The sequence below is a fragment of the Salvia hispanica genome, chromosome 4 (assembly GCF_029641045.1).
Source record: "Salvia hispanica isolate PSC_SH4W2 chromosome 4, Shi_PSC_v1, whole genome shotgun sequence".
NCBI lineage: Eukaryota > Viridiplantae > Streptophyta > Magnoliopsida > Lamiales > Lamiaceae > Salvia > Salvia hispanica.
In genome coordinates, this window is record NC_142695.1 from 2760574 (window position 1) to 2773288 (window position 12715).

A 12715-nucleotide genomic window follows, 5' to 3' on the forward strand; every position below is an offset into this window, starting at 1 on the left:
AAATTAAGCTGATATTTTATCTAATAAGTAAAGAATAGTAATAACAATTATGAAAATAAAAAATAGTGCACCTTTAATTCGCAAATAATCATTTCCTAATTTTTCTTAGTTTTTTTTTTTTCTAATTTCATAACTTAAGGAATTAATTGTACTCACCCTGACGATATGTGAATTAACAGTGACAGTTTCTGTCAATTTAACTGACAGCTAAATAGAATAAAAGCCAATATTTATTTTGAATAAATTCCATAATCTTCGTAATGAAGAAAAATGAAAAATATAAGAAATAATCTTACTCATCCAAGAGAATGCAATAGTAATTGAGCTAATAAGACATTTATAATAAAAAACGAGATCCATCTATTTGATGAGAAATTAATTGATGTCTAAGTTGGACTATGGAGCATGAAATGAAGTAAATCAGTCCACAATGATAACGACAGTCTGAGCTTTTGTACAATATATATTGCAGCTTATACTATTTTTATGACTAGGATTATGGTTTAGTGGTGTTTTCAGTATATATACTCTTTTGTTGTAATTACATACAAAGATTATACAGTGAAATTACTAACTTGGTATTGTCCTCAGATGTAAAGATATATCGTATCAAATTGAGTGAATAATTTATGTGGTTCTTATATATTTGTGATTAATTATGTGACTATTTCACCAGCCGTCTAATCCGACAACAATTAAGACTAAAGAGACGATAGCTTTCACCTTCGTTGCAAATTTTATGCGATTAATACATTTTTACTAACAGTCTATTCGCACGCTTGTCTTTTCGCACTGGATGGCGCTAGCTCAGTGCGACGGTACACGATGGCGTGCCGTTTCTTCCCTCATGCCCCATAATAAGGCCAAGTAACCATCCAAACATTGTCGTTTAAAAATCAATAATGTGACATAGCAAACGTGTACCTTGAGATTCATTTCACTGAGAAATCACAATCAAATAGTTCCATCTATCTTTCTTCATTTACTTTTTCCCAAATAAAATTGAGAAAAGAGTGGTCCTAAGCAATTATCACTCTTACAAGGCAGACACACAGACTTGCAGAAATGGTTACTTAGATAACAAACAAACCTTCTATTTCATTTTTTTCACCCCTACCCAAATTTTTATTTAGTTCAGTCAGCCTTCAATATTTATGGACCCACTTGGTCAAAATGCCAACCCACTACAAAAAAAAACACGTTTTTTCGACTGACGAATTCACCGGTAAACATAAAAAATCCACCGGTAAATTAGTTCCCGGCAGATTTGCACCATTGCAATCCATCGGTGAATTCTATCAGTCAGTAAAGTTTTCGTATTCTATCAAAAGTGACATGCTCCAACTCGATAGACTGGTTCGATTTGAACCAGTCTGAAGGGACAATTTGGTCTAGAAACCCGGATTTGACCCCTTCGTACACAATTATTTGTAGGAAAACACGATGGCTCGAAATTATTCGATTAATCTATAATTATTTTCGTCGGTTCAAATTATCACTCAAAGTGAACGTCTCGTTGGGGAATAATGTCGTACATAGAAGAGGTCGAGAAACGGCTCAAAACTTCACTAATAAAATACATGATGTCTTAACATCTATTTGCATATCTTAAGGCACATACATAACAGTTCTCTCTAACCTAAATTTTAGTAGTATCAGTTAAATAAGTCATCATCTTCTTCTATATGAGAGACAAAATTTATGAGATAAATTGGAGGAAACTGTGTAGATTTTTAGTATGCGTTGCGATAATTGTGTCCCGATCCATCCACCGGGTTGCCAGCCAGCGCCGAGGGCGGCTTACCTTTACACTATTCCTTCTGGAAGAAAGAGAGTATAAAATCCGTATGTACAGAGAAGAGCTGCGTATCCAAGAAGAGCTGTTTGTCGAACATATAAGAAGATCAAATCGAGATGTTTGATGCCATGAACACGTATTGAAATAGAAATGATGCAGTTGAAGTAGAGATTTTACGCACCTTCATGAAAGGGCGATTCCGACTGGGGAATGACTCGATGAAACTCTCTTTTAACAGCAGCGATACCTGATATCAGTAATAAGAACATACAATTCTTTTGGAAATTAGAGACCAAAATCGACATTTGAAAAAATCAATGCTAGGATATCAATAAAAACGAACCTTATCGTCGTTTGATTGGACGTTAGTGATTGTGTGAGAGCGAAGGTTAGAACAGAGAGAGTCCAAGTAAGTACGCAGCACATCCAGAAAGCCTTTGGCAGCTTCTTTCTGCATTTGTCAGAGAAGTGAAAAAAATGAATAGGAAGCTTTTCAATCAATAGTTGCAAAATCTGCACTAATGTCGCGGACTATCTACGCCCAAATAATACAAATGGATTAAGAATTTGGCGAATGACAATGAAGGGGCGTTTAAATCACCACCTGCACATCAGTGCATTCGTAGATTGGCCTTTTCTTCCCCAAGTAACTTTCTCCGACCAGTTTCTCATGGAAAGGACTGAGTTTTGAGTAAAGTTCTCTCTGCTGAGGTAGCTGTGGTAGTGACGGTGATTTCACCTATTGAGAAACGAAGGAGAAAAGGTAAAGGATCAATGCAGCATTGAGGGAATATAAAGCCTCAAAACGTGTGGTTCTAAATTAGTAAGCGTAAAATTTCTTGGTCGTAGTTTGTAGAATCAATGCGTTTGTGAATGAAATTTAATCAAGCAAGTAGCTAGAGCACTAGGCATCGGGTGATAAAATTGGTTGACCAAACATAGTAGCTTGGATTTCGGTAATAAGAGGCATTAGATTGCAAACACGGAATCACTTCTCAAGTGATCAGTCTTGAATGACAATAAGTTGTACCTGATTTCTATTTGCATCAACCAGAATAACATTAGTTAACTTCGCCTGCAGCTCTGTTTTATTCTTTACACCTACCTGCTCGAAAAAACATAACGTAAATAATTTCAAAAGGAAAATAATTTTTCTCGAAGTAAAACAAAATGAAGAGCATTAACCACTGACAAATAAAATTCAACACAAGTGTCACTATTGAGAAAATCATCTGAGATGTAAAATAATAGAAGTAAAATACAAAAAACTCACTATGTATGGGACAGGTGCATCCAGAAAGTCCAGCATGTCATTTGGAAGTACCTGAAGATCGTTTAGTTAGAAAACGCATCCAAATAACCGATGTTATGATAAATAATCCCGAGAAGGAAACAGGAAATTACCGGCATTAACAAGCTCTGCCACTGATAAGGCCGAATCAGGGGGATAATTGATAGAACTAAAGCAGATAAAATACCCTGCACAAGCAAGCAAATTAAGTGTATCAAACTTGGTTTCGAGTAAAAATTGGATGACACCAACAAATAAGTTGGAAACATAGGTAATTAGGTATGCGGAAAAAATGAGGATTAGGAAAATGACAGGGGATGTTTTCCTGAGATTAAACTTATCACAACACAATTTCAGTATATAACTATAGACGTACCAAATTCGAACAGACAATGACAATCTGCTTCTCCAGTAGGGCTCCTGCAAATAATGTCAACACCTAAAAAAGACGACAGATAATTAATTCTACAAGTAGATTAAATCGGTATAGAGGGACATGAAAACACATATATCAATGTGTACTTACATGCTCCAGTCTTAGGGTACCACATAAGCAAGCGATAGCCCACACTGATAAAGCAGCTGCCTCCTCTTCCACAACGAGCGCGCTGTGGGCCTACATAGAAGAGTGTATAATAGCAAATGAAACATTCCAAACAATAAAGCGGAACATAATTTATTCATTAACAGGGTACAAGCCCTTGAAGTCTTCACTCAAAACTTAAAACTTGAGGCTCTTTCTATGTGAGTTAGCGTAGTAAATGATGCAATAAGGCCGCCCAAGCATACCTCAGAAAACTCCAAACTTGTATTGCAAGATCTCAAATCGATTTTTGAACCTGCAATGGGTAGAACTGATTCGTCGGGTCTATGATATTCTAGAGGATGAAGGTGATCCAGAGGGTGGAACATGATTGTTGAACCACGTGCGGGGCAAGATAATTGGTAATATTCACAAATTATTTGCAAGGATCCGTGGTCGTTTGCCTGCAAAAAAGTGCATGAATGGAAAGAAAACACTTCAGGAGGCATGCAAAATTATAAATCACGTGGCAGAAATCGAAAGACACTTCAGATCTTAACCTTTGCCCACTCAAGGATATCACTTTGTTCACTGAAGATATCCCGACCAGATGAACATGCGTCTTCTGCATCTGCCTCGTCATAATCACATCTAAAATCCCTATCTTCACATGGTGATGCTCGAAAACTGCAGCAACAGATTACAAAACTATAATTCAAGCATAGTGTGATCATATCATATTCTTCACCGCTAGAAAGAAATATAAGCAACTTTAAAGGATGAGGGTATATATGCAAATATTTGCAACTAAAGAAAGATATATAAAACTGACGAGCCAAATGAAATATATACCTGGGGGATGAATCAGAACTTTCACATTGTTGGTACCGCAGGAATGGCAACACAGAATTTGGTAAACGCCTTTCAAATGACTGCTTGGCACTGAGATTGTCATTGTCTGAATTTGGGGGTGAATCAACTTCAGCTGTCGGTTCTTCCCAAGAAGCTAGTTTTTCTATTTCAGGATCAAGAGGGGCATCACTGCCATTAGATTCTCTCTTGTCTTGGTCAAGTTCAAACTGAGATATATTGTTAATTGGGCTCTCTGAGATAGAGTCGTTTGTACTCGACTCCGAAGCATCAACTGCCCCATCATGTGTGTTGGGTGCTTCATCAGTCAGCAGTAAACTTTCAGCTTTCTCTTCTAATGTTTCAACCATATCGCAGCCCACAGGTGAGTCTAAATCCAAACCATTTATCTGCTTAGTCAACCGCTCCAACCTCTCTTCCGTGAAGATGCTAAAACACATAAGAAATGTGTAAGAAACTGCAGCATTATGTGTAAAGATGTTCAAATATAAAAGTCGGTCTTGGATTATCAGTATAGGTAGGTTCTAAACAAGAATTGCTAAGAAATAGTGCACTAGAGAACGTATTCAGCAACCTATTCAGCACGCCAAAATGCAGCTCGAAAAATGGAAGCCTGGAAAGAATGCAGTAACAACGACGTGTCATCAAAATATAGCGGCTCCGACTTGAACAGGCAGGTTGCCCATCAGAAACAGTAGAGATCAACCCGGACGGCTTTTGTATCATTTCTTCAACCAAAACACAGCAACCATAAAGAGTTGAAGAATCAGCAACCTGAATGTAAAAAAAATGAACATCGAGTAAAAATCAGCTAGTACAATAAACAGGGTACACCACATTATTGTGACGAATGGTAGAGAAAAAACGTTGCTCAACATAAAGTTCACAAAGTGTTAAAATAGTCCCCAAGAGGAAAGACAAACTAACTGAACCATACAATGTTCCAATAATAAACTTCAGAAAGCAATATCAATAAAATATTTTCCAATGTACCTGCAGCCGGAAGACAAATGACAAATCACTCTGCTTGAGATGCTCCTGTAAGTAAAGAACCAGAGCTATTCAGAATACACTCGGCAAGATTAAAAAAAATGAAATTACAATATGGGAGACTCATGCTCTATGATGATTGGGTCAATAAAAAGCATCAAGAGAAAACTACAACAGAAAAGGTTCCACAGAAAGAGTTACTTCAGATTTTTTTTCTTCATTTTTTCAGTGAGGGTAGCCCATGGAAATAGATATATATACAGTCTAAAATACCTCCCATCCACCTCTCCTCCAACCACCCCTTAATAAAATGGAAGAACATAAAAATAAAAGTTGGGAAGACAAAACCAAAAGGCTACATGAAAGATGCATTTGATAAGAGTTCCCACAGTAAACTGAATCATCACTTCTAAACTACCATCTTCAACAATGATGACTTGAATATATTAATACATAAAATGATCAGAAGTTCACAATTCAATATAAAGCCTAATTAACTTCTTAAAAAAGTTACAACTTTAATAATCTTCTAGTAACAAATTTTGACAAATTATTATTTTAGCACGGCTTGCTCTGACTGGATATGCATGAATCAAGCATGAAGAATACCTGTCCCAGAAGTATCTCATTCAATTCACTCATTGATGGCGTTCTCTCAACAGCATTCACCTGTAACAAAGATTCAATTTTTACAAAATAAAAATTGAAAGTATAGGGACAGATTGGCGTCAGCTAGACTCTGAAGACATGAGAAGGAAATTCCAAGAGGTGTAGTTATCTGTCTCTCATAAATTAAGATTAGTGACTGTGTTGAGTCCACTGCAGCCTTCAAGAGACTATAGCAGTAACAACAGCATTCATCTTTAACAAAGTTCTGCAGGAACTTATTTTTTTACAATGAAATGGCAGCAGAAAGGGTTACAGATGCTCAGAATACATGGAAGAAGGGTATACAGATTTAAAAACTGCATTTAAAACTCTCCTGAGCCCTTTCTTACCCCTTCCATGACAAATTTCTGTACAACTCAAGTTTCCAGAAAAGATATACACACAAATCACCAAGGATAAAGACTAATGAGAGGATAAAAAGAGCTATAATTCACCCTACCTCTACCCCGTTTGGAAAGCAGAAAGAAAGGAGATCCTTGTACTTTAACGGTAGTTGCTTTTCTGGAGGATAAACAAACAAGACCTGATATTGCAGCAAGAGAATAATTGCATTAATAATCGTAAATTTCTCACATATTACATAAAGACACATAAGTATGGCTAACCCAAAAAACTATAATCAATACCTGCGGCTCAAGGTTAGGTTCTATACGGCACTGATTCTGACTACCAAGTGCACTTCGCAATTTCCCTGGACCTTCAAATTTTCTAGACAAGTACAGATTTTGGAGTGCTTGAACGTCAGAACTAGGAGGAAGTCCAACAACCACCATGCTCTCAAAAAGCTTCGAAGGCTCCTTCCACACTTTGTGATCCTGCAAGCTTTAATGACCCAATGATACACGAAAACAACAAACCAGTAACAAATTTCTCTGCATACACCATAAATTCCATAACAGCGCCTCTTATCCCTTTGGGTAGGGGAACTATAGATAATCGAGCAAACTAGCGAATTAGTAGTTGAGAAGAAAGCTCACCAGCATTTGTAATTGAAAGTTAGCCCACTGACGCTTCTGACTTGTTAGTACTTCCGGGTTGTACAAACTGCTTTTAACTTCAGGGGGAGTGGATAGACCTTTCAACATTCTCGAGACCTGATGCTGAAGCTTCTTAAGCTGGCCACCACTCTCCTCTTTCGACGAATACACCACAGAAGGTCGAGGAGAACGAACAGCTGCAGCTGCTGCTGCAACAGCTCTAGCAACATCCTCGCTCGTAGGCATATAGAACGACGAGCTCCAACTAGGACTACCTGATTCTTCAGCTCTCTCCATATCTCTATCAAAACCGTTTACCTGCAACCAAATTCAGAAACTCCATTCAGCCCTTTTCTTGTATGAAGCCAACTAAACAACAATTACTCAAACAAAAATAGGAATAGAAAGCATAAGAGAACTACAAGAAATCATCTTTCCTCTTATTAGCAATCCCAAATGGTTTCCTTTCATTTCTTTTTTTTTCCCTCACTTGTAAATTAAGTATGATTACACTTTACAACCATCCAATTTCACGGAAATATAGTAGCTCTTTTCACCACTTCACCTCTCATTTTCTCAGCTAGAAATTCAGATGAATAATACTAGAATAGTAGTAATTCAAGCTGAACCACCTCGATGAATAAAAAAGAAAAAAGAAAAGAGAAAACAGTAAAAGGGGGAAAAAGGTCATGGGATAAAGAAACAGAATCCACGCGTATCTATCAGCCGCGTGAAGCAATCTGACAAAAACACGAAACTGAAAAACAAAAATTGAAATCAAAAACCCTAAATTCGCCGATAATCACCTGAAATATCGATACAAAACACCTCTCGAGCTCCAGAAATTACTACACCCTTCCAAGTGATCCCCGATATTCACGAGCAAGATCACAACTTTTTCCCCTCGAGCGCACCAACAAAGCCGGATTCCACGAGATTTGAGCTTATGCCTCCCTTTTAAACTGAACTTGACCAAAATAGAAAGAGCGAGAAAAGGATCAAAATCAACCCAAGTAGAATGCTCCGAATTTCCAAAGGCGGTAAAAAAATAAAAAGGAAACCAGAATCAGACCCAAAATCAACAAAAATGGTTACCAAAAATTGAAGAAATTGAAATCATTAACGTCTAATTTATGATGCCGGAATCATAAAAGAGGACAGAAGGGGAATCATCAAATCTCGTGGTGTGTGTGATTTGGGGGCTTTAGGGGTTGGGGAAGACAGAGAGGGAGAGTTCAGGCGGCCATAGCAAAGATGGAGAGAGAGAGAGCTATTTTTTTCTTGTTGGTTTTTGAGAAATGGAAGAATGAGAGAAGGCAAAGTTGGAAAAGAAAACTACTTAGCAATAGTGCATGGAATAATAATTAATTACAATTAGGCTTTTTATTTTACATAAATTAATTGCTAATTTAATGTAATCAGACTGAAGCTGTTTGGATATTCATGTAATAAAATTGTAAAAGAAAATGGAAGTTTGTGATAAATATTGATATGAATTATTGGGGTGTTTTTTAGAAAATTGTTTAATACTAATAGTTGACATTTATTTGGTTGCTGAATTTTAGTCTTGAAAATTCAATTTTTGGCATTCATGTGATGAGGAATATGATTATTGAAGAAAATGGAAGTTTATGATGAAATATTGATCAAAATTAGTGGAGGTGTTTTTTTTTAGAAAATGATTAATAGTAGTAGTAATAGTTAGTACTTTTATAAAATTAAATTTATTGGTCGGAGAAAAAGTGTATTTGCGAACAATAAATCGATGGCACCATGACATAATAGCCGACTTGGTAGGGTCCACCGTGCTTTGTTTATTTGTTTTAAAATAGTTAATATAAGAGCATGTATAATGTCGTGTAAAATGAGCATTCATTGAGTGCTCAGTATGTAATACGATGATGAAATACATTCGACATAGCATGTGACATAATTGTGCGTTTAAAGTTGTGATCGTGCACGTCATGTGTTGTTGAGCAGCACGTACTCGGGCTCAACCAATGCGGCAGCATTAGCTGCACGCGCTAACCTTCCTTTATGTTTACATGAATAATCTAAGAAAGGTTGCTTCAAATGCAGCATATGAATATGAGTAGTAAATAGAAGTAGTTCAATTTTTAAGAATTCACATTTAAAAATTATTTTGGATATTGCAATTGATATACTCCATAACAAAAACAAACATCCAACAATAAACAAAAAATAGAAATAGAATAAACGTGTATGCCAAACACTACCTACGATACTGATATATGGAGTACCTTAATATAATGGTTGATTTATTTTTTATTAATTTTTTGGTTGGTTAATGGTTAGGAGGTGTGCCAAACAGGCCATATTTCCTGATTTAATATTGATACCTTATCTGCATTTATTTAAAATCCAATAAATGTACATTTATATCAATTCGATGTTAAAACAATTTCGGTACAACTTCGAGCTATACTCAGCTATCACACAATAACTCATTCAATGAGCTTTAAAGAGGGACATATAATCATCGAAAGTGAGGTTCATTATGTCAATGAATAAGAAATTTGATACTACTATAAAAATAAATAATAATCATGCAACGATTTACTTGGTGTATACATGGCTTGGATTTTTAAATAGTTGGTCATCTGTATTCACAAAAACAATTTTAATATACTAGTAATAATTACTATAGATAAAATGGTAGGACGAGGCTTGGATCGCGTCCTAAAACGGAAAATTCATTGTTCAGTTGAAAAAAAAAATTATAAACACTAGAAATTAAAAATTACAAATTCTATAAATTAAAATTTACAAATCCTAGAAAAATTGGTGGAAGAATGTTGAATAAATGAGATATACATAAGCCAAAAAAAATCAAAAAATAAAATAAAATAAAAAATGAGAGTTCGGGTCTGGCTCGAAGAGCCTCCAACGCTAGGTCAGGACGCAACGGAGCATGACCCGCCTGCCTCCAATGTCGGCCGGGCTGGAATGGGGCGTGGCCCAAGCAGCTACTTCGTCCCCTCCATCGCGCCAGGCCGCGGGCCGGGGCCCAGATGCGGTCCGGCCCGTGGCGTTAAGGATGGCCTGAACACCACGTTCTAATCCACATATCTTGATTCTCACTATGTTCATATTTGGTAGATGAGTTGACCATTTATAGTCAAAGATAGGTTTTCTTTTTGATCTAATAGTCTAAAGTGGTTAATAGTTACTATCATATGAAAATAAAAGGATGAGGGTTTGGCAACAAAGCATATGGATTGCAAATTATAAAAATTAAGTAAAAATTATCTAAGTTATTTAATTGAAAAGACTTTGCTTAGCACAAGTTGCATTTCATGCCTAAGTGAGACCGTAATCACGTGCCTAATGCCGTCTAGTTGACAACTCGTACCCTTTACTTATTTCATATCTTCACACTCTTCTTATTAAATAATCCAAAGTAAACGATTTCATGTGACAAACTTATCAATAATATTAATTATTAATATAGTAGTATATCCTATTGTGGTGTCTTAGTTTGGACTTCACTTAAATCTTTTGGGCACTCTTTCTCCTTTTTTCTCATTTTCACTAATAATTTCTCATTAAATTTTACTCGCGGTAACTAAATATTATTAGATCAAAATTGTTTTACTATCGGCTTAGTCTTTGATACTTGGCCTGTGGCAGATTAGGGGGGCAGGAGGGGGCGGTCGCCCCCTTCGTGCGACTAATTTCTTCTTATCAAGACATCAAATTACCATGTTTGCCCCGACATCATCCTGAAAATCGAAAAAAATTGTTATTTTCGCCCTAAACCAACCTACTAATATATATTTCGCCCCCTCCGTTTATCAATCCTGGATCCGCCTTCAAATCTTTAGGTAGACCTTCGTGTAAATCCAAGTGCGGGTTGTGCATATGTTGTGTGAGCGGATTTACGTCCTGATTTGTTTAGTTTCACTATAATATCAATATTTTAATTTTTAAATTTACCTAACTAAGCATTGAAATGATGTTGTTTTGATGTTTAATTAGGTTATAAAAATTTTAATTTTTAAATTTACCTAACTAAGCATGAAATGATGTTGTTTTGATGTTTAATTAGGTTATAAAAATTGTCACCCAAGATTTCGGTGGTACACATGTGAAAAGGTACATATGTGCAAATGTGAAAATGTGCAACCGTATTGGTGAATAAAAGTGTTATAAAAGTGATCATGTTAAATATAAAAGTTATTCTTATAAAAATGTGCACATGTGAGAAGGTGTAATTGGGCAAATGTGAAGAAGTTAAATATGAAAAGGTATTGTAGTAGTGTTCATTATTTTAATAAGAAGAAATTGAACGATTTAGATCACAAATTTCATTAATATTCACTCACTAATAATGAGAAATATATATATGGTGCAAAATACTGAAAAATAAGTTTTCTTATAAATCTTATTCTTTCACTCTAATAACAACTTTCATATTCAGGTATGACAAAAAGAACTCTAATAAGTAATAATTCGTACAAACTTGCAAATTAATGGGGAAATTTATATGACAAATAAAAACACATTAATGTGTCTAGCCCCTGTTTGCAATTAATTTGTCTTTGTACTATCCAATATAAAATTGCTACATATACTTTGATTTCATGCCATTCATAATTATACTATTTCATTGAAGTATTAATTAGTATAATTATAGGCCTACTAAAGACAGTCTTGGTTTTGTGCGAATCAATAGCTGTCATTTTTAATTATAATTATAGACCTAGTACTAAAAATCAAGCTATTCTTTATAGTCGAATATGCGTTAACTATATCAAACGAAGTGATGATAATATATTTAGTACATTTAGAAACTTATATATTAATCACTTCAAATTATTTTTTATAAGATTTGTTTCTTTTAGTTTATGCTCCTCATTTTATTTTCTTCCTGAAATTAATTTTTTTTTAACAATTTTTCTCTATTTCCTTCTCTAATTTTATAGTACCTATTAATTCTCAAATCTCGAATAATTGGTCTACATAACTACGTTTGTGTCCGCGCTAACATAGAGTAAATCTTTGTTACGTGTAGTTAGTTGCAAATCACACTCGAACAACTCTAGTAATACTTCCTTCGTCCGGTATTAAGAGTCCAGATTTGCCATTTTAGTTCATTTGTCATTAGGAGTCCCGGTTCACTTTTACTATTTTAGTTCGATCTCACATTTCGCTAACTCATTCTACTCACATTTTGTTATATAAAAGTGGATCTCACATTCACTATCTTTTTTCACTCATTTTCCTTTGTATTTCTTAAAATTTGTACCGGAACTCAAATAGGACTTCTAATGGCGGACGAACGGAGTACATCAAAGATGTTAATAAAATTGGAATCTAAAATATTTACCATAAGAAATAATAATGGTGAAAATGGACACCCGGCTTTTATATAGAGTGAAGGGAAGATTCTTGTGCCAAATGGATGGAGACTCGTTTTTGTTTGGACAATTCTATATTTGATAACGTGTGATGTTTAATTTTCTTTCATCCACATAGTATATTTGCTTTTGCAGTTGTACGATTCTTGGAAAGCCTCTTCATTCTAGTAATTTCTTGTGTTGTTGACAAAATGGGTAAGGAAAAAGTGACCTTTT

At 35.3% G+C, this 12715-nt stretch overlaps 1 protein-coding gene across 3 annotated transcripts; it reads right to left on the bottom strand.

Annotated features, from left to right (window-relative positions):
• Positions 1–1545: 1545 nt before the first annotated feature.
• On the bottom strand, positions 1546–8432 carry LOC125194319 (DENN (AEX-3) domain-containing protein). Of its 3 annotated transcripts, none has more exons than XM_048092479.2 (20): positions 8214–8432; positions 7925–8080; positions 7119–7436; positions 6768–6956; positions 6581–6664; positions 6082–6141; positions 5476–5520; positions 5057–5256; positions 4465–4911; positions 4173–4299; positions 3879–4076; positions 3616–3705; positions 3466–3528; positions 3203–3277; positions 3072–3122; positions 2829–2903; positions 2403–2537; positions 2142–2249; positions 1980–2045; positions 1546–1880 (listed from the first exon to the last, which is right to left on the bottom strand). In XM_048092479.2, exons 3-20 carry the CDS (start codon positions 7413–7415, stop codon positions 1812–1814), a joined length of 2379 nt encoding a protein of 792 aa, XP_047948436.1. In that variant the 5' UTR covers positions 7416–7436; positions 7925–8080; positions 8214–8432; the 3' UTR covers positions 1546–1811. The 3 variants fall into 3 exon arrangements, with proteins under 3 accessions (XP_047948436.1, XP_047948437.1, XP_047948438.1); XM_048092480.2 differs by having other exon boundaries at positions 7925–8085; XM_048092481.1 differs by lacking the exons at positions 7925–8080; positions 8214–8432 and having other exon boundaries at positions 6768–6963; positions 7119–7251.
• Positions 8433–12715: the final 4283 nt, after the last annotated feature.